The 25,033-nt window shown below is 44.3% G+C and overlaps 1 protein-coding gene across 1 annotated transcript in view; it reads left to right on the top strand.

Moving 5' to 3' along the window:
• The window catches only part of LOC144827279 (lipoxygenase homology domain-containing protein 1-like), a 453,506-nt gene that overhangs the window by 130,100 nt on the left and 298,373 nt on the right, over positions 1-25,033 (top strand). Inside the window, exon 2 of the mRNA XM_078685654.1 lies at positions 10,856-11,057. Coding sequence (XP_078541780.1) covers positions 10,856-11,057 — 202 coding nt within the window. The remainder of the gene's footprint in view (positions 1-10,855; positions 11,058-25,033) is intronic.

The following is a 25,033-nucleotide window of genomic DNA, read 5'->3' as shown; positions in this document are numbered from 1 at the left end:
TGTCAGCATTTCAAAGTATGGAACACAGCTAAAGTTTCTTAGGTTGAAGGGAACTATAGAATCGAGCTAATTAGAAAATGGGGCTCTAGTGTGTCTGATCTTCTGAATACATTGAGCTATATTCGACTCAGCGATGTGGCGAGTGCAAGGTAAGTGGTTTTATTTATTTATCTATTTTAGTTTCACTATTCTGTTGTATGTCGAATTCCACCCACCCACTCCGTACTACCACCAACTGCGCTTACCTGAATGGTCTGCAACTGATCAATTCATGTTTGACAATTTGAGCGTAGAAATGGGTGGCACACCAGGAACATATATTTTTATTTGAGAAAATTTGAAAATGCTTCGTGTTATGATCTTGCTGAGGTGAAACTTACATAATGACTAAGTTGTACACTTCGTGTTGAACAGAAATTGATGTCACTCACATTTCTACGTGAATATTGAGTCCCTCATAATAAAGGGACTCCTAACTTTAATTGCAATGCTGGTGTAAATGTACATATTTGTTTCTTTTTTTGTACTTCCGCCCTTCCTCCAAACACCCTATGACTTCACCCTATTCTCAGAATGGTGGTGAGCCACCTGATACAGGAGGGTGCCCACAAAATCTCCTATATCAGGTGGCTTACCACTGTTCTGTCATCAGTGCCAGCTTTTGGGCGGTGCAAGCGGTACCACCGGACCATGTGCCAAGGTCAGGGGCCACCATTTGTGCTCCGAAATTGGCACCAGTCACATTTCCAAAAATCCTGTACTGTTGAATACTGTTGTCCCTCTTTCTTTTCCACAATGTTAATCTTCGTAGAAATAGAAGAGAGATAACAGTGTTAAACAGATCACGAGGCGCGCTTATGCCCGCCCATGCGCAGTGCCGTCAATCAACTAGCATGCTAAAGCACTACCAATGACGGCCCTGGAGTGCTGTGGAGTTCGAGAGCGGAAGAGGAGTCAGGAGTGTCAAGGCAAGGGCTGTCTGGCCTATCCTGCAGCCCGCTTCTGTTGTGTGTGAGATCCCGAGGGCCCAGCAGGTTTTGTAAGGTATGATTAGTGGTCAAAGTGTCCACTTCTCCTGCTCTGCCGCTGTCAGCTGCCCCCTCTTTCTTCCTCTTAATCCTTTTCCCTCTCTTTCAGTCTCTCTCTTGCTGCCCCTCACTTGCTGAAACCCGTAACTTCAATAAACGTCTCTTAACCTCTGTTTTCTCTACTTTCCTTAATTTGTTCCCTTGTGAAATGGATTAAAAAAGAAAGAAACACTTGCTGCCTCGGGACAAAGACAAAAAAAGGTTCAAAATATGAAAAGAAATATATAACTAAAGCGTGACAGAGCAGTCGCAAAGTGGCCAGATTGTTTTTATTTACCCCCGAGCACCTTAGCGCCACTTCACAAAGTTTGCCAGTAAAGCGCTTCTTCAGTTTTCTCGTCTTTCTTTGAACAGTACTGTTTTTTTCCCTGGGTGGGGAAGTGCACCATTCCTTGAAGTACCGCAATACCTACTTGATGACTGGAGTGGTAAATGTTTAATGTGATCCTTATCAGCTGTTTTCCTTATTTTAGTTTATAAAACGTGTAGCGCAGCTCAATGTTCAGGGATGTGGTCTTTTTAAAACGTACTGCTCACGTTTTGTAAGGATATACGCAAAGGACATTGCAACAGGGCCCGGCGTAATGGACATTGAAACGGGTTGCATCTAGGTCCTGTAGTCATCTCCTTAACTTTTCAGGTAATTCCCCAGCTTAATACACGCCACAGGATGTGTTTGCACACATGTCACATCACATGTCCCTTCACCACTGTGCAAACGCGCCCTGTGGCGCGTTTTAAGTTGGGGAATTAAGTCCCCTTGAATACTGAGGGTCCCTGGGGGCCAACTAGCCCACCAGGTACCCCCAGTAAGCGCCACACAGCTGGATTGCTGAGAGGTGGTCCGAGGCCATGCCCCTTTTTACACCACTCTGCAAATGCGCCTCTTAGCGCACTGCTCTTCTGGCCTGAGGACCTCAGGACTAAAGTGGACTTCAGTCCCCAACTATCAGTAGACCAGGAGGCGTATTTGCAGAGTGGTGTAAAAGGGGGGCTTGGACTCTGACCACACTCAGCAATCCAGCTGTTTGAGACTTAGTGGAGGTACCTGGTGGGCTCGTTGACCCCCAGGGATCCTCAGTATTCAAGGGAACTTAATCCTCCAACTTAGAATGCATGAGGTGGGGCGTTTGCCGAGTGGGGGAGAAAGGGGCGTGGCAGTGTCCAGCTTTCAGCAGTCCCACTATATGGGACATACTGGAGGTATCAGGTAGGCTAGTTGGCCTTGAAGGACCCCCAGCAGTGAAGGTGACTTTAATACCCATCCGAGAGCGCACCAGGAAGTGTGTTCGCGGATCGGTGGGGAAAGGGGGCGTGGCCTGCTATGACAATTTATCAATCCTGCTGTGTGTGACTTACTGGAGCTAATAGGAGGAACTATCCCCCTTGTTACCTCCAGTAAGTCCAATACAGTGGGATTGCTAAGACGTCTTCGGAGGCCATGCCCCCCTTCCTCCACCACTCTGCAAACGAGCCTCCTGGCAGCCTACAGGATGGGGGATGAAGTCCAATTTACTCCAGAGGGACCTTGGGGGGAACAAAGCCCTTCCGGTACCTTCTGTAAGTCCTATGCAGTGGAATTCCTGAGCGCTGGTTGGAGGCCCAGCACCCTTTCTCCACCACTCTGCAAACGTGACTACTAGTTTAAAAAGTGTTTGCAATGTAATACATTTCACATTTGTGAGAGTTAGAGCTATTGGCGATGTAAATGAAAACTTTTTTAAATAATCTTTTTTGGAGTGGAGTGGATGTACGTTGTGTGTAGTGGAATTATGTGGTAAGTTGTGCAGTGAAATTATGTGGATAGAAAGTATGTGGTATTTATTTTATAGGAATTATGTAGAGTGGGATTATGTGTTATGGAGAGTAATTATGTGGTATGGTAGTCTGTGTTGTGGAGTGGTAACCTCAGGTTTAGTCTTTCTCCTCTCCATAGAAGCTAAACTATGAACTCATTGAGACCAAAAAATGAAGGAATCACTGAGGTGCACTTCTGCACCTAGTTATTGGTATGAGCAGGGCCACTGGAATTATGTGACTTTTTGGCTCCACCAACATTGGTACAATTATACATTTTCCGCATTATCCACATAGTTCATCATCTGCTGCCTACTCTGCAGATTTGAACAAAAAAAGCCTTGTTTCTAGGTCAAATGGATCAAATGTTACCAAAAATACAGCGGCGTGTGTTGCAAAGCTGGAATGGTCACCTGTTACTTATTGCTAAATGTGGGTGTTAAATTGGTACTAATGGTGTGCAAGCCACTCTTGCCTCTTTCCGCCCCTTGCCTCATTCTGCATTTCTGTTGCTTCTTTCTGCATCTTTCTTTCTTTTTCTGCACTTCTCTTGCCTCTTTCCACACATCTCTTCTACTTTCTGCAGCCCTCTTGCCGCTTTCTCCACCCCTCTTCCCCCTTCTGCATGTCTGTTACTTCTTTCTGCACTTCTCTTGCCTCCTTCTCCACCCCTCTTCCCTCTTTATGCATCCCTGTTGCTTTCTTCTGCACTTATCTTGTGTCTTTCTGTACCTCTCTTGCTTCTTTCTGCACCCCTTGTGCCTCTTTCTGCACCCCTCTTCTCTTTCTGCACTCCTCTTGCCTCTTTCTGCACCTCTGTTCTTTCTGCACTTCTTTTGTTACTTTATGCACCTCTCTTGCTATTTTCTGCACACCTCTTGCCTCTTTCTCCATCTCTCTTCCCTCTTTCTGCACATCTTTTGCTTCTTTCAGTACCCCTAATGCCTCTTTCATGCCTCTTTCTGCACCCCTCTTCTCTCTTTTTGCACACCTCTTGCCACTTTATGCGCACCTGTTCCCTCTTTCTGTACCCCTTCTGCCTCTTTCTACACCACTGTTCCTTTGTCCTGCACCTCTCTTGTTTCTTTCTGTATCCCTCCTACCTCTATCTCCACCCCACATCACCGTTTGTGCATCTCTGTTGCTTCTTTATGCACTTCTCTTGCCTCTTTCTGTGACCCTCTTCTTTCTGCACCCCTCTTTTCTCTGTCTGTACCTCTCTTGCCTCTTTCTGTACATCTGTTGCTTCTATCTGCACTGATCTTCCTTGTTTCTGCACCCCTCCTGCCTCTTTCTGTATCTCTGTTGCCTCGGTGTGCACCTCTCCTACCCTTTTCTGCCCCCCTCTTGCCTCTTTTTGCACCTCTGTCGGTTCTTTCTGGACTTCTCTTGCTTCTTTTAATACCACTGTTGCTTCTTTCAGCAATTCGCTTGCCTCTTTCTGCACTTCTCAACCTTCTTTTTGCACCCCTTCTGCCTCCTTCTGTACCTCTCCTGCCTGTTTGTGTACCTGTCCTTCCTTTTTCTGCACCCCTCGTTCCTCTTTTTTCACCTCTGTTGGTTTATTCTGCACTGATTTTACTTCTTTCTGCACCTCACTTGACTCTTTCTGCACCTCTCATGCATCTGTCTACACCTCTGTTGCTTCTTTCAGCAATTCGCATGCCTCTTTCTGCACTTCTCTTGCTTCTTTCTGCACCTCTCTTGCCTCTTTCCGTACCTCTGTTGCTTCTTTCTGCACCCCTCTTGCCTCTTTCTGTACATCTGTTGCATCTTTGTGCACCTCTCCTACCTCTTTCTGCACCCTCTTGCCTCTTCTTGCACCTCTGTTGGTTCATTCTGCACTGTTCTTGCTTCTTTCTGCACCTCACTTGCCTCTTTCTGCCCCTCACTTGCCTCTTTCTGCACTTCTCTTGCTTCTTTCCAAACCTCAGTTGCTTCTTTCAGTAATTCTCTTGCCTCTTTCTGCACTTCTCTTGCTTGTTTCTGTTTCTCTCTTGCATCTTTCTGCACCTCTGTTACTTCTATCTGCACTCCTCTTGCCTCTTTCTGCACCCCTCTTCCCTCTTTCTGCACCTCTCTTGCCTCTTTTTGCACCCCTGTCCCCTCTTTTTGCACCTTCCCTTCCTGTTTCTGTACCCATTTTGCCTCTTTCTGCACCTCTGTTCCTTCTTTCTGCACTTGTATCCTGTTTTTGCACCCCTCCTCCCTCTTTCTGTACCTCTCTTGTCTCTTTGTGGATCTCGCCTACCTCTTTCTGCACTCTTTGTGCCTCTTTTAGCACCTCTGTTGGTTTTTTGTGCACTGCTCTTGCTTCTATCTGCTACTTTCTTGCATATTTCTGAACTCCTCTTGCCTCTTTCTGTACCTGTCTTGCCTCTTTCTGCATCTTACTTGCCTCTTTCTGCAGTTCTCTTGCTCCTTTCCATACCTCTGTTGCTTCTTTAAGCAATTCTCTTGCCTCTTTCTGCACTTCTCTTTCTTGTTTCTTCAACTCTCCTGCGTCTTTCTGCAATTCTGTTGCCTCTTTCTGTACCCCACTTGCTTCTTTCTGCCCCCTCTTTCCTCTATGTGTACCCCTGTTCATTCTTTTTGCACCTTCCCCGCCTGTTTCTGCACCTCACTTGCCTCTTTCTGTACCAAAGGTTGCTTTTTTTCTGCAGTTCTCTTCCTTCTTTCTGCACCCCTCCTGCCTCTTACTGTACCTCTCTTGCTACTTTGTGCATCTTTCCTACCTTTTTCTGCATCCCTCTTGCCTCTTTTTGCAGCTATGTTGGTTCTTTCTGCACTGTTCTTGCTTCTTTCTACACCTCACTTGCCTCGTTTTGCACTTCTCTTGCTTCTTTCTACATCTCTGTTGCTTCTTTCTGTACCTCTGTTGACTCTTTGTGTACCTCTCTTACCTCTTTCTGCTCCCCTCTTGCCTCTTTTTACACGTCTGTTGGTTCATTCGGCACTGTCTTGCTTCTCTCTGCACCTCACTTGCCTCTTTCTGCACTTCTCTTGCTTCTTTCTAAACCTCTGTTGCTTCTTTCAGCAATTCTCTTGCCTCTTTCTGTACTTCTCTTGCTTGTTTCTGTACCACTCTTGTGTCTTTCTGCACCTTCCCTGCATGTTTCTGTACCTCTCTTGCCTCTTTCTGTTCCAAAGGTGGCTTCTTTCTGCAGTTCTCTTCCTTCTTTCTGCGCCCTTACTGCCTCTTTCTGTACCTTCTTTCCTCTTTCCTCTGTACCTCTCTTTCCTCTTTGTGCACCTCTCCTACCTTTTTATGCACCCCGCCTGACTCTTTTTGCACCTCTGTTGCTTCTTTCTGCACCCCTCCTGCCTCTTTCTGCACCCCTCTTCCCTAATTGTGCAACTCTCTTGTCCCTTTCTATACCTTTCTTCCTTCTTTCTGCAGCACTCTTACCTCCTTCTGTCTCTTCTTTCTGCACTTTTCTTGTCTCTTTCTGCACCCTTCGTGCCTCTTTCAGCTCCTCTCTTACATCTTTCTGCACTTCTCTTCCTTCTTTCTGCACCCATTGTGCCTCCTTTAGCACATCTGCTGCTTCTTTCTGCACTTCTCTTGGTTCTTTCTGCACTTCTCTCTCCTCTTTCTGCACCCCTGTCACCTCTTTCTACACCTCTGTTGCTTCTTTCTGCACTTCTATTGCCTCTTTCTGCACCTCTGTTCCTTCTTTCTGCACTTGTATCCTGTTTTTGCACCCCTCCTCCCTCTTTCTGTACCTCTCTTGTCTCTTTGTGGATCTCGCCTACCTCTTTCTGCACTCTTTGTGCCTCTTTTAGCACCTCTGTTGGTTTTTTGTGCACTGCTCTTGCTTCTATCTGCTACTTTCTTGCATATTTCTGAACTCCTCTTGCCTCTTTCTGTACCTGTCTTGCCTCTTTCTGCATCTTACTTGCCTCTTTCTGCAGTTCTCTTGCTCTTTTCCATACCTCTGTTGCTTCTTTAAGCAATTCTCTTGCCTCTTTCTGCACTTCTCTTTCTTGTTTCTTCAACTCTCCTGCGTCTTTCTGCAATTCTGTTGCCTCTTTCTGTACCCCACTTGCTTCTTTCTGCCCCCTCTTTCCTCTATGTGTACCCCTGTTCATTCTTTTTGCACCTTCCCCGCCTGTTTCTGCACCTCACTTGCCTCTTTCTGTACCAAAGGTTGCTTTTTTTCTGCAGTTCTCTGCCTTCTTTCTGCACCCCTCCTGCCTCTTACTGTACCTCTCTTGCTACTTTGTGCACCTTTCCTACCTTTTTCTGCACCCCTCTTGCCTCTTTTTGCAGCTATGTTGGTTCTTTCTGCACTGTTCTTGCTTCTTTCTACACCTCACTTGCCTCGTTTTGCACTTCTCTTGCTTCTTTCTACATCTCTGTTGCTTCTTTCTGTACCTCTGTTGACTCTTTGTGTACCTCTCTTACCTCTTTCTGCTCCCCTCTTGCCTCTTTTTACACGTCTGTTGGTTCATTCGGCACTGTCTTGCTTCTCTCTGCACCTCACTTGCCTCTTTCTGCACTTCTCTTGCTTCTTTCTAAACCTCTGTTGCTTCTTTCAGCAATTCTCTTGCCTCTTTCTGTACTTCTCTTGCTTGTTTCTGTACCACTCTTGTGTCTTTCTGCACCTTCCCTGCATGTTTCTGTACCTCTCTTGCCTCTTTCTGTTCCAAAGGTGGCTTCTTTCTGCAGTTCTCTTCCTTCTTTCTGCGCCCTTACTGCCTCTTTCTGTACCTTCTTTCCTCTTTCCTCTGTACCTCTCTTTCCTCTTTGTGCACCTCTCCTACCTTTTTATGCACCCCGCCTGACTCTTTTTGCACCTCTGTTGCTTCTTTCTGCACCCCTCCTGCCTCTTTCTGCACCCCTCTTCCCTAATTGTGCAACTCTCTTGTCCCTTTCTATACCTTTCTTCCTTCTTTCTGCAGCACTCTTACCTCTTTCTGTCTCTTCTTTCTGCACTTTTCTTGTCTCTTTCTGCACCCTTCGTGCCTCTTTCAGCTCCTCTCTTACATCTTTCTGCACTTCTCTTCCTTCTTTCTGCACCCATTGTGCCTCCTTTAGCACATCTGCTGCTTCTTTCTGCACTTCTCTTGGTTCTTTCTGCACTTCTCTCTCCTCTTTTTGCACCCCTGTCACCTCTTTCTACACCTCTGTTGCTTCTTTCTGCACTTCTATTGCCTCTTTCTGCACCTGTCTTGCTTCTTTCTGCACCTTACTTGCCTCTTTTAGCACCTCTGTTGCTTTTTTTCTGCAGATGGCTTGCCCCTTTCCACACCCCTCTTTTCTCTTTCTGCACCTCTCTTGTCTCTTTCTGCACACCTGTTCCCTGTTTCTGCACCCCTCCTGCCTCTTTCTGCACCTCTCTTCCCTATTTGTGCAACTCTCTTGCCTCTTTCTACAACTTTCTTCTTTCTGCAGCAGTCTTACCTCTTTCTGTACCTCTGTCGCTTCTTTCTGCACTTTTCTTACCTCTTTCTGCACCCTTCGTGCCTCTTTCAGCTCCTCTGTTACATCTTTCTGCACTTCTCTTCCTTCTTTCTGAACCCCTCGTGTCTCCTTTTCCACCTCTGCTGCTTCTTTCTGTACTTCTCTTGGTTCTTTCTGCATTTCTCTCTCCTCTTTCTGCACCCCTGTCGCCTCTTTCTGCACCTCTGTTGCTTCTTTCTGCACTTCTATTGCCTCTTTCTGCACCTCTCTTGCTTCTTTCTGCACCTTACTTGCCTCTTTTAGCACCTATGTTGCTTTTTTTGCAGATCGCTTGCCCCTTTCCACACCCCTCTTTTCTCTTTTTGTACCTCTTTTGCCTCTTTCTGCACCCTTCGTGCCTTTTTTCAGCTCCTCTGTTACATCTTTCTGCACTTCTCTTCCTTCTTTCTGTACCCCTTGTGCCTCATTTTGCACCTCTGCTGCTTCTTTCTGCACTCCTCTTGGTTCTTTCTGCACTTCTCTCTCTTCTTTCTACACCCCTGTCGCCTCTTTCTTCACTTCTGTTGCTTTTTTCTGCAGATCTCTTGCCCCTTTCCGCACCCCTCTTTTCTCTTTCTACACCTCTCTTGCCTCTTTCTACTCCCCTGTTCCCTGTTTCTGCACCTTTCCTGCCTATTTATGTACCTCTCTTGCTCTTTCTGCGCCCTTCACGCCTGTTTTAGCTCCTCTGTTGGTTCTTCTTTCTGCACCCCTCATACCTTTTTCTGCATCCATCTTGCCTCTTTTTGCACCTTTGTTTGTTCTTTCTGCACTGCTCTTACTTCTTTCTGCACCTCACTTGTCTCTTTCTGCAACCCTGTTCCCTGTTTCTGTACCTTTCTTGTCTCTTTATACACCACCCTTGCCTCTTTTTGTACCTCTGTGTTAGTGGTAGTTTTAATCCCCCTGCCCTATTATGTACTAGGGCCTTACAGGGGAGCTCATGCCAATCGCAGGGATTCCCCAACTCATAGTGTACCCTAGTGTTGTAGTGTTTGCACTGTATTCTAAGTGTCATTCAGCATAGCACTGCCTCCCGACCTGGTTAGTCAGAGTCAGTTACCACCAGTACCAGTCAGTAAAATGTTGGGGGACAGGATGACTTTGAAACAAGGCCTCTTTCTGCACCTCTGTTGGGGTTTTCTGTATATCTCTTACTTCTTTCTGCACTTTTCTTCGTTTTTCTGGACTTCTGTTGCCTCTTTCTGCATTTCTCTTGCTTCTTTCTACACCTTTCTTCTTCTTTCTTCACATGTCCTACCTCTGTAGGCATAATTAGAAATTAGCATTTTAAAAATCTTAGAAATTCCCTGAAAAAAAACACAGGACATTATAGTTAGAAATTAGCATTCAAAAAACCTTTGAAATTCACAGAAAAAAAACATAGGTTTCAGGGATATTATAGTTAAATTATCATTTTTAAAACCTTTGAAATTCACTGAAAAAAACATAGGTTTCAGGGACGTTGTAGTTAGAAATTAGCATTTTAAAAAAAACATAAAAATTCACTGAAAAAACCATAAGTTTCAGGGACATCATAGTTAGTTAGACATTTCACTCGTACAAAACCAGAGAAATTCGGCTGTTATAGTTAGTTGAGCTAACTATAACTCACACCCCTGCAATATCACATGTTACATCATTCATGACATGGTCAGTGACATCACTGATGACATCTCAAATGACATCACTGATGACATAATCTAGTTACTTTGTGTTTCTGTAAAGTCTTGCACAAATCCTGTTTTGACACAGAAGACGATAATCCAGAATCCATTTTTCTTATAACTTGAAACCTTGTTTTTCTGAGGTATGTCGTCAGCTGTGCTGGGTATGTGGGTACAAGCGGGCACTGATGCCCCCCTGGGGTTAGTGTCACCAGCCCAGTATTACAGTATGTTGTCAGTGGGATGATAACATTGGATGTTACATATACTGTTGGTTGTTCTCAGGATTTGCGCTCTGCAGTAGATGTTCCATATGTCTCCTACAAAATGCCCTGGACCTGAAGTTCATATGCAGAACGATTATCCTGATCAATTCCTATATCAGGATAAAAGAAAAAATATATATTTATGAAAATACCTTAAAATAAATCATCTGTTTTTGGTGGATCTTCGTCTCTATAAAGGACTTTCAAAAACGATTAGTATTCCTAATTGTCTCCATGCCATAAGCACCAAGGAACACAAGTTTAGAATTTAAATTTGAATTATTTTAGATTCGTTTTTGCTTAAGATGTTATAAAAAAAACTGTAGCATTTATGGAGATTAAGCAATCATAGCAGGTGGCAGAAGATGGGCCAGATGGAATCTTTTTGTTCGAAAATCTATTTCTGTTCCTTTAGTCTAATCTAAATTCAATTCTCTGCTTTAGGCGTTTAATTAAACTGACACTGCACTCTATGAGGTAATGTAACAAACAATGTTTCAGTAGCCGCGTTAAACGAGATGTACACAACATGCTTGCCAAGTGCTTGGATGAATGTCCTTAATGGTTCAATGCTGATCTCAAATTTTGCAGGTTGATATTTGTTGCATTGAAGCAGTGGACATCGGCCAATTACAAGAGCTGTATTTGGAAAAAGAAAAAGGCTCTGACTGGCAGCCCGAGAAGATTGCTGTAAAAGAAGGAGAATTTGCAGAAAAAAAGATAATTTTCCCTTTTCAAAGCTGGGTGAAAGATCGCAAGAATAAGACGTCAGCAGCAACTTTGCAAGTTGAAGGTCAAAAGATGTATTTCTCACTGTGTCAATGAACTACAGAATATTCAGCATAAACCAATGTTTTCATGTTACAATTGTGAATATGGATGAGTGTATATCCATAATAACCATGCATTTTTAAAAAAATGGGTAAAGGGCATAAGATCTGATAATCAAACGAGAACTGAGAAAAAAGAAATAGATCAATCCTTCAGGGAAGAGGAATGGGGCATAACAATTTGATAAGGGTGACTGGATGAAGTGAATACCAACAGTTAAGTCAAACTTCAGATCTTTGCAGCTGTGATAATGAAGCAAAACATGATGCCTTAAAGCGAGCCATCACAAACAGCCAGAGAATTTGATTTTGAATAAATCATTACCATTTTATGTGCGCATTGATCAGGTCATTCTAATCTGAACATTTTTCGGGCATATTAGAAAAAAACTATTTTAAAAAGTTGTGAATGTACCCATAGTAGCAATACTGCACATAAGTTGTTACCCTTTTTCTGTAGCAGGTACATTGATTTCTCGCAGTCCTAGACATTTCAAAGAAATATGAGTGTGTGGAGAAACTTACCACCCATTTACACTCTCATTAACGAAATTTCATTTTTCATCCTATATTTACATGTATAAATGGATGGGAAAAAAATGCAAAAATATGTGAGTTGCAGTTTTTGGGTGTTCACTTCTTTCCCACTGGCCATCCGAGTCTGCCTCGCCCATTTTTCCACCCCAGCTATAAACTTACACTTGGTTGCTACGTGACTGACAGATATGTAAAGATCACCACCTGAAAGCATACATTCCTGACGACCCTGGTTGTGTTTTACACAGAGCCAGGTGTCTATGCCATTCCCCAGGTAATAGACTAGCAGAGCACAGAGATCCTTCGCCATGTTATGATCATTTAAGGTGTCAGGATTGGCTCCAGATTAAAGCTAGCAGATAACAAATGACATCTGCTTGGAAAATGTACAAGGCTCATTTAAGCAAGTGGAGCCTTGGGAATGGAACACCCTGTGCAAATGCATCATTTTGTCTTATTTTCCACATAGAGGGGGGGATTACTTCAGCCTATAGCTGGAGCAAATTTCAATCTATCCAACTGTGGGAAACAGATCAGACTGGCAACAAACATACTTGTTTGTCGGCATTCACAAGCTCGCAAACCTAACCTTGCCTTGAAACATCCACTTCTCCCTTGATTGTGATTTACTACTGTGGACTTCTCCACACTTGTACTGGAAAAATCCACAGTAGTTAAACCATTTATGCCTGCCAGGAATCCTCTTGTGAATTCCTGGTAGGTGTAAATGGAGATATTTACAGCAGTATACATACAGTTCGGACATAAATACCTTTGTGCGTCAAGTTCCCATTGATTTCGTGGAGTTGAATTGTAGGGCATATGTATAGCGCACTTAACACCAAAACATCTCTATGTGCTGAATGACATGTGTTGTACCCTGTTCGGGGGACCAAGGGGTAAGCTACTGGGTCTCAACTGTGGGGTTCAGTGAAAAGCATGGGGGTTGTATTCGCCTATAACCTATGTGTGTGTGTACATGGGAAAGCCATTGAGTGACTTTTAGAGTGTAAGGATTTTTGTGTTTTCTACTTTATTTGCCTTCCTAAAGATTAGACTTCTTTCAATCTTTCCTTTAATAGTATTGGTATCATAAGTTTTTGCAGTGACTGAGAAGAGAAACTGACCAAAGAGGACGGGGAGGAGTCCATTAGGCATAATATACAACTGTTTATGATGACTCAGCTTCCACTTTTGCAGAGAAGATTGTGGTTACATCCCGGAAGCATGTAACTATCAGGTACATGCATCATTGTTGCCGTTTGCGATTCCTTAATTGCGAAAATTAAGGAATCGCAATTAAGGAATCGCAAACGGCAATGCATCAAAAAATCGCAATTTTTATAGCGATTCCTTATTTTTCCTTAATTGGGATTCACAATTTGCGAATCGCAATTAAGGAATCCCTTCCCATTGATTCCTATAGGCCAAAAGGCCCGTAGGAATGAATGGGAAGACAATCTCAATTTGCGATTCGCAATTAGCTAATCGCAAATTGAGATTGCGATTTCAAGGGTGCAGGGGTGTCCAAAGGACACCCTGTTGCACCCCTGAAATCAATCTGTGCACATATGTTGTGCACACACATGCCCTAAGGGCATGTGTGTGCACAACATGACAGTTTGAAAAATGCACAAAATGGCATTTTTCAGATTTTTTGCAAATTACCATGAGGTCGGACCTCATGGTAATTTTTTCCTCCTAATTGCGAATTCGCAATTTTTTTAGGTGTCATGCATTGCATATAAAGAATTGCAAATTGCGATTCCTTAAATGCAATCGCATTTTCAGAAATCTAAAAAAATAGCGATTTCTTGTAGTTTTGGATTGATGCATCCCAAATAGTGATTTAGGAATCGCAAACGGCCGAATTTTGCAATTCGCACCGTTTGCGATTCCTAAATCACTTGATGCATGTGGCTGAAAGTTTTCTGTGAAGGCTAGACATATGTTCACTCTCATTTGACACTTTCTGCTGCGTGACACAGCCCCACTGGGCAGATGTGTTCTGTCAGAAAGATATGGGAGTAGCAAGGATCACTGAGGCTCTAAATTGCCAGGAGTAGCTTAAGTCAAGTACTGAGAGCTATTGAACAGTCATTGAACAGTCCTATCCAGCAGACACAGTTTTCGTAATCTTAGTATGGTAACTGTGCGTGTTCTCCCCTACAGGGTCAATAACTCAGAAACTGGCTAATATCCCATAAACGGTCACGTCCTATCCCCTCCCCTTAGCCCCAAAAAACCTCTCTGATCTGTAAGTAGATGATACATCTGTAAAACGAGTTACTTCTAAGTTTTATTTTCAAAATGGTACAGAATGTGGTATGGATTGAGTGCAACCACTGAGATGGAATATGTCAGGTTTTGCTAGTGTGAGAAGTGCAACTCACTCAAAGAGTGCCCATGTGTGCAATAGGGGCTGAGAAGAGTGTGCAGGTTTTTTCTATGCTGATTGATGCTGTGGGAGTTCCTGAGTTCAATTAACTGAGTCCCTAGTTTATGGACTGGAAGATAGCTTCACAAGTGGCTATCTGTGAAGTCAATCAGTTGACTACTCAATTGGTTACAACCAGTTAAAATGGTTTATTTAAATGTGTACGCTTCAGATGGATTGATCTTTTAAGGTGTTGATTATTATTAAGCCACTGAAGCAGAGTCTCAAATCAGCTGAGCTCGGGAGTGCTCTTGAATGCTTTGTCAGTTATGGAAATGTTTTGGTTTGGACCGGTAAAGATTAATTTGTCTTATGTGTAACACCTGTACCAAACTTGCACGCCAGAGACTTAATGGTTTGCTTATTAATACTGATCTCCAGCTTTTAGATCTGGTAGCTACTTAGGCTGCACAAATATCATAGATCTTATCTTAGGGGAGAAATTCATACAGTGAGGTTCCGTGACAATTTTAAGTGATGTTTTCGACTCGCACGAATATGGTCGAGTCTGGTATCTAAGAACCGCAAATGACGAGTTTAGTAAGTGTGCGCAGTTTCGCTGTGCTAACTTAAACCGTTCATTTGATATGTGGGTTTTTCATCTGTACCCACGGGTTCCATCTTAGATACGGCATCCATTTTGTCTCTTGCCCTCAAGTAGCCAGCGAACGGACACTGTCCGCTTCGTCACCCTGGGACTCTCAGGATATTTGTGGAAGACACATGTACTTTATAAATATCTTTTACGATGAGGGGGATGATACTGTAAGGCAGATGGCCCCGCTCGAGGCTCATCTTGCCGTCCGGTTTATTGTCTCAGCCGTGCATCTCATTAGGCACGTCCCTTTGATGCCTGTATCTCGTGTTTCCGATACCTCCCCTTTTACACCCTTTTCAATTTCCCCACTGTCTCCATCTCCCTCTGCACCTGTCTTTGTCCCTATTTCGATCTGTTTTACTGCCGATTGGAATTCACTAATGTTGGGAAGATGGATTTTTACAGTTGGGAACCGCCAAATGTTTCCGCACTTATGTTCCGGACCTTATGTGTACCAAAGTGACCAAAGCGACCCCTCTGAGGGATAATTATGGGAACCAGGTTGTAAACTTTTGTGTACCATGTTGTCCTATGAGTTAATTTTGTATAAAAGGAGCGATCCACAGAACCAATTTGAAGCAGTCTCCCCAAGTTGCACGTGTTGTACTTGTCGTGACTTCTGTGTTCCCTGCAGTAATAAACCTTGAATCTTTGACGCCGAAGGAAGTGTCCCGTGTCTCTGTAATTTGTGCGCCGAAACAGGTATCCCATGAAGGTTATAGGTGTTGTTCCCTGGCACCGCTGGTACTGTTAAAAAGTCCAGTCCTTCAGTTGGCGCCCACGTGGGGCGACTTCAGCGGTACCGGTCCGGTCCAAAGCCTGATGATCGTGAGGAACTTCATGTGAAATCTCCGAGGGAAGGTGCACCCCGCTTCATCGAATCCTGTTGTCGAAATAAGTGGCCCGAAGTTTTTCCATGCGAAGATTCCCGCCTCCTGACGGCTGCGACGGACCGATGCCCTGACTGTCGACCTGTCTTCGACGCCCGGCGTAGACCTTATGTACAAGCGAGACGATAGACGGGCCTTCCTGGTGACGCCATTGAAGTTCTGAGTTAAGTATTTGTGGGTCGCTCCCAGTCCTTAGTGGTTGTTCTAGCTTTTTGAAAGCTTTGTGGTTAGCCTTTAAGGCTTTGTGGTAATAGCTCACTGAGCTTTGTAATAGCCTCCTCAGGCTTTGTGGTTAGCTCTCCGAGCTTTGTAATAGCCTTAAGGCTTTGTTGTATTGCATGGTTCCATTGCATTTGTGGTTCTTAGTATTGGTTCTTAGTATTATTTGACAGTTGCAATTGCCAAAAACCGAGGGTTTTGACTTACACGAGGTTTCATTGCTTCGGTAATCCTTGAAGTTTGATACTAGGTTAGTGTGCACGATGCCTAGCCATAGTGATTTGTTTCGTATTTTCAAATGTTGCGCAATGGATTCCCGGTTGGAGGACTCGTGTCCGATACCTCCAGTTGGAACTCCGATACATGATCTATATAGTCGACATGGGGTGGGTCCTATAATCTATAATGATTACTGGATCCGCTATACAAAGAAAGACGGTGACCTTAGATGGCCACCACACGGAACTTTTGAACTTTCGATTTTAGATAATCTTGAGGCTAAATTATTTTTAAAGAAGGCTAGACCAGCTATGTTTGATTCCTTTCGGTTATGGCGTAAAGAGGCCAAACAGAAAGAAATCAAACAACTTAAAAAGGATAAAAAGCAAGAGTTTGTTCCGATAATGCAAGCTATAAAAGAATGTAGACAAGACAAAGAAGAAAAAGATATGGAAATCGCTACTAGATTGCATCACATGAAAATAGATAAATGTTACCCAGTTTTACCGAATAATCTAGAAAAGAAAGAAGAAGATTTGAAGGAGGATTCCTTGTTATCATACTTGATGAAATCACCACCTCCTTATGTACAGGGTGCTACTGCTCCTGTAGCTCCTCCTATAGCTCCTCCTGTTGTTCCTCTTGTTGCTCCAGCGGCTGCGGGCCAGCCCGCTGTTAACCCTACAATTGTTCCACCACCTGTCCTCGTTCCTACTGCTCCTGTACCTGTACCTTCGCAGACTGTTGTTTCTGCTACTCCGACTATCTTGTCCGTTCCTACCATGCCTTCCTTCACCTCTAGTGTTGTTGCTCCTGTTTTTCTTTCTCCTTCTGTTCGTAAGCGTGTTCCTAACTCTGTTGCTACCCTTTATTCACCTCTTTCTGGTCCGTTATTTTCGTCTGATTCATCTGACACTCCTCAGAGACGGAGTCAGATCCCTAGTGGTAGGGAGAAAGAGACGTTAGTAACAATGGCACATAGGTGGATAAGACATCCTGCTAATTACACTCCACGTGTAGTCTTTGATACGTTTTCTCAGTTTAATGAGCCTACGCAGAGATTCGTATTTGAGGAAATGTGTAACTTTTTGAGAGAAGAATGGTACAATAATGATGTAGATGATGTACCGTCCGACATAATTGAACTTCAGAGTCACTTTTCGAACGGTATGATTATAGGAGACGATGTACGACGTGCCGTGGAACGCTTATTAGCATTTAGATCCACAGCACATTCTCGGGTGTCATTAGATGATACCACTGAGAACTGGAAAGCGGTTCCTGGTCAGTATCCCATGAGAGAAGTCCTGTGGGTGCCTGGAGATCCGCAAGCTAACCCTGCGGTTTTACCACATTTTCGAAGGGTGTGGATACATCTTCCATGGAAACGATCGGAAGTTTTGCAAGTGAAGCAATCCTTACCCGATCCGCGTAAAAATCCGGCTGGTTATTATAAGGAGTTATCACAACTGATAGAAGCTTCTATTATGAATATTGCCGACATCGATATGTTGTTTGGCAATGTTGTACCGCAACCAGTCTGGGCTAAAATTCGTCAAGCTAATCACGCAACTGAATTAGGGGGTGATTGGGCTGCACTGCTAGCAGCTGATGCATTACAAGTCGGTGGGGCTAAACCTGAACAATTGATCTTGGATTTGCCTCAGAAAATCATTACGCTCATGAAAACTCTCATGCCAGCGATGAAGGTGAACTGGGATAAGTTATCAGCTTGTAAGCAAAAGAAAGACGAGAGTGTCTCGGATTTCTTTACAAGGTTTGAGGAAGCGTTTGTCGACCACAGCGGCCAGGACATGGGCGCTGAGGGAGGTCAGCGGTTATTCGTTGACAAATTCGTGTCGAATTTGTTGCCTGAATTAAGCAACAAATTAAAGAATTCAGAAAGTGCGTGGGCAGTTTCAACCCCTGCGCAAATACTAGCAACGGCTCAGTATTATGAGAATAGGGAAAAGGAAGAAAGTGATCGTGTAGAAAAGAAAACTAAGGAGCTCAAAACGAAGGTTTTGTTGCAGCAAGCATACCCTCCACGATCAAACCAAAATGATGCACAACAGCAGTATCGACCACGAGCACAGCTTGATAGAACACAGCCGCGCTCTGACAACTTTGATCCCAGATCTTCACTTGGGTATAATCAGTGCGCATATTGTAGGAAAGAGGGACACCTAAAATATGATTGTCTTGCTTTACGGGACCGTCTGAATGGTGTGTCGACACGAGGAAATCGTGGCGGTGGTCCTCAGCAGGCACCACGTGGTAGAGGTCGTGGTTCATCCCACAATCAGATTGATCGTCATCAAAATCAATCGGATGCAAATAATTATTTTGACCAGCGAAATGTGGGGTCAGTTCGATCTGCACAGTATAATGTTGATGATTATTATATAGACCACGAGACTGTTGTAAATGACCACTACTAGGACAGCCAACGACAAAGAGAGGGAGTAGTGTCAGTTCCGGTCGATCAGAGTGGGCCTTACGTTGCAGTGACTACATCGGGTGTAGTTGAGCCTTTTCTGTTAGACACTGGTGCGACGAAAAGTTCCATCATGCATTCAAAACTCCCTGGCGCACCTTTGTCTGGCTTAACGAATGTTTCCGTCGGATTCTCTGGCGCCCCTGTTAGTAACCCAGTCTCTAACCCTTTGCCTCTTATGATTGGATCTCGTGAGCTAACGGCTCCACTGATTCTATCTACAGGTTGTGGTGAAAATCTTTTGGGTCTGGATTTGTTGAAACGATTATATGTAACATTGTATTGTTCCCCCGAAGGAGTGGAGCTTACATTGGGAAGGAGAGTGATCTCTCCCATGTATTTATCGGTTGATAAATTCCCACCGGAATTGAATTCCCTCCCTGCGTCCTTATGGGCAACAGGTCCCAATGACGTGGGCCTGTTAGACATTCCACCCTATGTGATTCAATTGAAACCAAATGCGCGATTACCGCGTTTACCTCAATATCGTATTTCTCTGGAGGGCGAACGAGCGCTTTTAGCAATCGTTCAGGATCTCATTGGAAAAGGTGTTGTTGAAGAAACTCGTGGAAACGTGTGTAATAGCCCTGTATTGCCAATTCTGAAACGAACTGACCCAACTAAACCTCCTGTGTATCGTTTTGTCATAGATTTGCGAGAGGTAAACAAAATAGTGGTTCCGCAATTTCCTGTGGTTCCTGACATTACGGCTTTATTAACAATGATTCCGGCATCTGCCTCCTGGTTCACAGTGATCGATTTAAAGAATGCTTTCTTTAGCATCCCAATTGCAGAGGAAAGCAGAGACCTATTTGGATTCTCATTAGGAGGTCGCAGTTTTAGGCTAAAACGCGCTCCACAGGGCTACTGTGAGAGTCCGTCAATCTACAGCCAAGCACTTAAAGGTCAGCTTGATGCCTTTGTATTGCCTAAAAGTGCAGCTTTGATTCAATACGTTGACGATCTTTTAGTGGCAGCTGATACGGAGGCCATTTGCAAAACGGCTACAGTGTCATTATTGCACTATCTACATGACTTGCACCACAAGGTGTCGCCTTCAAAGCTACAGTATTGTTGTCAAGAAGTTACCTATCTAGGTCACTTATTGTCAAAAGAAGGGAGAAGGTTGACCCCAGAGAGAATTGCAGCGATTTCCCGAATGACTGTGCCAAAAACCCAGAGAGATGTTCGTGCCTTTTTAGGTATTACGTCCTACTGCAGACAATGGATTCCAAATTTTTCATTGTTGGCGAAACCATTGATAGCTCTTACGTGCAAAGATATTTCATCCCCAGTACCTTGGTCTGAAGAATGTCAGAAAAGTTTTTCGAAATTGCGTGATGCGTTGTGTTCGGCTCCTGTGTTGGGTACTCCTGACTACAGTAAGCCATTTACACTATACGTTCACGAGAGGGATGGTTGCGCGTTGAGTGTTTTGACACAATCTTTTGGTGGTAAGCAACGCCCATGTGCCTACTTTTCTTCGACTTTAGACCCAGTAGCAAGAGCTTTGCCAAGTTGCTTAAGAGCAACAGCGGCAGCTGCGGCGTCCATTCGACAGTCCGCAGGTCTAGTCATGGATAATATACTCACGGTAATGGTTCCGCATGCAGTCGACACTCTATTGAACCGAACGAAAACTCAACATCTGACAAGTGCAAGATTGTCTGGATATGAGTTGACGTTGCTGGCCAGTCATATACGGATAAAACGGTGTAATGTGTTGAATCCAGCAACATTGCTGCCGATCGACACAGAATCAAGTGATGAAGCAGTACATGACTGCTATCTCAAAACTGAAGAGGAAACTAAGGGTCGCATTGACCTAAAAGATACTCCATTGACAGATCCCGATGGTACTTTGTATGTGGATGGTTCTTGTTTCAAGTTGCCGAACGGTGATGTGACGACTGCGTATGCTGTAGTTACATTGAGAACGATTGTGGAAAGTGCAAGATTAAGTCAGAATTCGGCTCAGGCTGCTGAGTTAATTGCTTTGACGAGAGCGTGTGTGTTGTCTAAAGATAAACGGGTGAATGTGTTTACAGATAGCCAGTATGCGTTTGGTGTGGCACATAGTTTTGGACGATTGTGGAGAGAGAGAGGATTCCTTACGTCACATGGTACGAAGATTCAACATGGACAGCTTGTAAATGATCTTTTGGATGCACTTACGTTGCCTAAGCAAGTGGCAATTGTTAAATGTAGTGCGCACCGTAAGGTGACGGATGATGTTGGTCGTGGTAATGCGTTTGTGGATGAGACTGCTAAGGAGACTGCCCGGAATCTTAGCACTCGAATGTATGTGACGAGTTCGGTTAGGTGGCCTGCAGAATCAAGTATGTGTGAAAACACTATCGAGAGTGTGAAAGCAATTCAGAATGAGGCCACCGAGACTGAAAAGACGAAGTGGAAAGAAAGTACGGGAAAGTTGGATGCGAATGGTTGTTGGACTGATTTATCGGAACAGAAAAGATGGATGTTGCCTGATGCATATGTGCTGGCTGTTGTGACTATGGCACACGGGTTAGCACATATTAGCGCGAAAGGTATCTGTAAATTGCTGTTTCCTGTGTGGAAGAATGATGGTATTACGAAATGTGCTGAACGCTTGGTTAAGAATTGTATGGTGTGTTTGATGCACAATCCTGGTAAGGGCACTCCCACTCCACCTGGCCATTTTGCCCCTCCTGCGTACCCTTTCGAAGTTATCCAGTTGGACTTTATCCACATGGAGAGATGTAATAATTTGAAGTATGTGCTGGTTGTGGTGTGTGCATTTTCTAGGTGGATTGAGGCCTACCCCCTTAAGGATAATACGGCTTTATCCACGGCAAACATTTTTACTCAAAGAGTATTTTTCCCGCTACGGAATGCCTCGGGTTGTGTGGTCAGACAACGGAAGTGAGTTTGTTGGGAGCGTGATGAAGAGTGTGTGTCGCGGGTTAGGGATTGTACAGAAATTTCATAGTGCCAATCATCCTCAGTCAGCCGGTTTGGTTGAAGGGTACAATGGCACCCTTAAACTAAAACTAGCAAAGATTCAGGCTACGACAGGTCTTTCGTGGCCTGACGCTTTACCCTTAGCATTGCTGTCAACAAGGGCAACTGTACACTCCCGAGTAGGGCTCAGTCCCTATGAAATAGTGTTCGGTCGTCCTGCCAATGTTTGGGGGGTCCCTAGACCGGGTGCCTTTTGTGAACTTGAGTATCCAATGTTAATCGATTATCTTTATGACTTGACTGCTAAACTGAGGTTAATTCACCAACAGGTTCACGAAGCATTGCCGACACAGACGGAGGGTCCAGGTCACCAGCTCCAGCCCGGAGATTGGGTGGTAACGCGCAATTTTTCGCGCAAGAACAATTTGGATCCCAGGTTCACTGGACCCTATCAGGTCCTCCTTGCCACGAGAACTGCAGTTCGTCTCGAGGGGCGGAAAAATTGGGTGCATGCCACCCATACCAAGAAAGTCCCCATTCCGTTGCCAGCAGACTCGTGGGTAAGGAAAGGCATTGCATCAACTGAAACCGAAGGATTGCCGGCGTTTGTACCTTTCAGCGACGCACAACCTGTCGGAGAATCCTCAGTGCAGCAAAAAGGCATTATTGAACACTTGTCATCAGAAAACTCAAGACCAGAACATTCAGCTGATCAACAGGGCGTTGTCCCTTCGACGAATCTTTTGTTCAACGAACAGACACGTCCTGGGAAAACACGATATTTTTTGAGATCCAGCACTAAAGACTAATAAAAAACCCCGTTCTGTCCCTTGACAAGTGCATTATCCCGTTTTCCATGATCAGTTTGAACACTCATACTATTGTAATTATTTTGTATATATTCATTGAGCTTCGTTCCTTACACTTTTTGTTTCCACAGCTGAGAGACATTTGTTTTTGATATATATATATATTTGTGAAATAAAGGCCGTAGGGCCACGCGTGTACTTCCTCCTGGTTAGTAGGTCTTGACGCTAGGTTAAAGACCGTCGATTCCTGGGAACTCCTAGGAATTGACTATTGCTACACAGAACGAAGTGCGTCAAGAAACGTTGCGGACGGTCATAGGGAATGGCATTTTTAAAGCTGATGGACTTGGAAAGAGCTCAAGCACAAAGATTCAAGCTGCAGCAACTCGGTCGTACCAAATGTTTTGTGTTCCAAATATTCGTACTGTTTGTGACTGTTTCTGCGTTATTGGCGGGTGGAGTGTATTACACAATGTTTTACTTCTTGCCTTCTACTATACCTACTCCTACCCCTGACCTTAAACTCATCTCCACTGACTCTCCTCATTCTTTTCACATCTTACCTGAACACGAGCAGGCTAGACGTGCAGAATTCCGCAACAATTCCTTTATTCAGCTCCTTCATCAACATCAGTTAGTGGTTAACACTACTAATTGTTGGGTGTGTGGGTTGATGCCACATACTACGGATAAGGGAATTCCATATCTGGTGTTACCGTATAGCTCCCAAGGGTCTGCTCGAGCATTTCAAACAATGTTTCGAAGCGCACTGGGTTTCCACCCCATTCGAGAACCACGTTCCCCTTACTCTGGTCCTACCTCGTACCAAAAATCTTTGTCTATAGCAATAGAGGATTTAGATAGCGATATCTATGATCCCTCGCTTATCCCTGAAGAAGAGGTACAAGCCTATAGGGTCCTAAGTAGAGGCGAATATAGTGTGTTCACTGGTGAAAAACAGCTTAAAAGCTCGCCTCCGATATGGGTCGTACCCCACATTGGTAATTTTTGTTTAATAGGTCGCGGCCGTAGATCGAAAGCCCGACTTGGAGAGAGTGCTTGCACTGAAAATTATATTTTGCCAATGGTCTCGTCCCCTGTGTTTTTGGCTGCCAAGGGTACATACTTTATTTGTCATGATCGTGCGTATGCATGGTTGCCCTCTGACTTCATGGGCTCATGTTTTATCGCAAACTTGTTGCCTCCGACATTTACTGTAGATGCAGATTATCACAAAACTAGAGTTGTGAGGGGCGTAATTAGCGAAGAGGATACTGCCGGTCAAGAGGCAGGAGACTTTTTCAAGGGTTTCCTCCCATTTTGGGGACCTATGGTTAATAGTAGGAACCTAAGACAGTTGACTCGAGTGGTAGAATCGACAGCTAATATTACTGCCAGTGCCCTTGGTAATATCACCACAGAACTTCAGGCGGATAGACTTATGACGTTACAAAACCGTATGGTTTTAGATGTGATCTTAGCAGATCGAGGTGGGGTATGTAAGGTGATCCATTCGAGCTGCTGTATTTTTATTCCTGATAACGCTCCGACTGTCTATCAAGCCATCTCGAAGTTGCATAAGATCTCCGAATCCATACACGTGGATGTAGGGGATTGGACGCTACTTGGATGGTTTTGGGGCCTGATGTCGACTTGGGGTTGGAAAATTCTGACGATCATTGGAGTTGTTGTAGTGTTCCTGTTCACTTGTTGCCTTTGCGTGCAGTGCGGTCCTGCCTTATGTGGCCTCTGTGCTACAACGTGTATGAGACAGCCACCTGTTACCAAAGGGTCTCGGTTGGACAGAGCTATGCTACAGCAACATCTCGAGGGTCTGATGAATATCGAATATGATTCCGACTAGTGCTTGCCTACATGAGGGCAAAAGGAGCGTCTGAGGTTCCGTGACAATTTTAAGTGATGTTTTCGACTCGCACGAATATGGTCGAGTCTGGTATCTAAGAACCGCAAATGACGAGTTTAGTAAGTGTGCGCAGTTTCGCTGTGCTAACTTAAACCGTTCATTTGATATGTGGGTTTTTCATCTGTACCCACGGGTTCCATCTTAGATACGGCATCCATTTTGTCTCTTGCCCTCAAGTAGCCAGCGAACGGACACTGTCCGCTTCGTCACCCTGGGACTCTCAGGATATTTGTGGAAGACACATGTACTTTATAAATATCTTTTACGATGAGGGGGATGATACTGTAAGGCAGATGGCCCCGCTCGAGGCTCATCTTGCCGTCCGGTTTATTGTCTCAGCCGTGCATCTCATTAGGCACGTCCCTTTGATGCCTGTATCTCGTGTTTCCGATACCTCCCCTTTTACACCCTTTTCAATTTCCCCACTGTCTCCATCTCCCTCTGCACCTGTCTTTGTCCCTATTTTGATCTGTTTTACTGCCGATTGGAATTCACTAATGTTGGGAAGATGGATTTTTACAGTTGGGAACCGCCAAATGTTTCCGCACTTATGTTCCGGACCTTATGTGTACCAAAGTGACCAAAGCGACCCCTCTGAGGGATAATTATGGGAACCAGGTTGTAAACTTTTGTGTACCATGTTGTCCTATGAGTTAATTTTGTATAAAAGGAGCGATCCACAGAACCAATTTGAAGCAGTCTCCCCAAGTTGCACGTGTTGTACTTGTCGTGACTTCTGTGTTCCCTGCAGTAATAAACCTTGAATCTTTGACGCCGAAGGAAGTGTCCCGTGTCTCTGTAATTTGTGCGCCGAAACAGGTATCCCATGAAGGTTATAGGTGTTGTTCCCTGGCACCGCTGGTACT

Source organism: Lissotriton helveticus, chromosome 4_1 (assembly GCF_964261635.1).
Source record: "Lissotriton helveticus chromosome 4_1, aLisHel1.1, whole genome shotgun sequence".
Taxonomy (NCBI): domain Eukaryota; kingdom Metazoa; phylum Chordata; class Amphibia; order Caudata; family Salamandridae; genus Lissotriton; species Lissotriton helveticus.
Note: the sequence above shows the minus strand (reverse complement) of the source record. Positions and strands in the feature narration are given on the sequence as shown.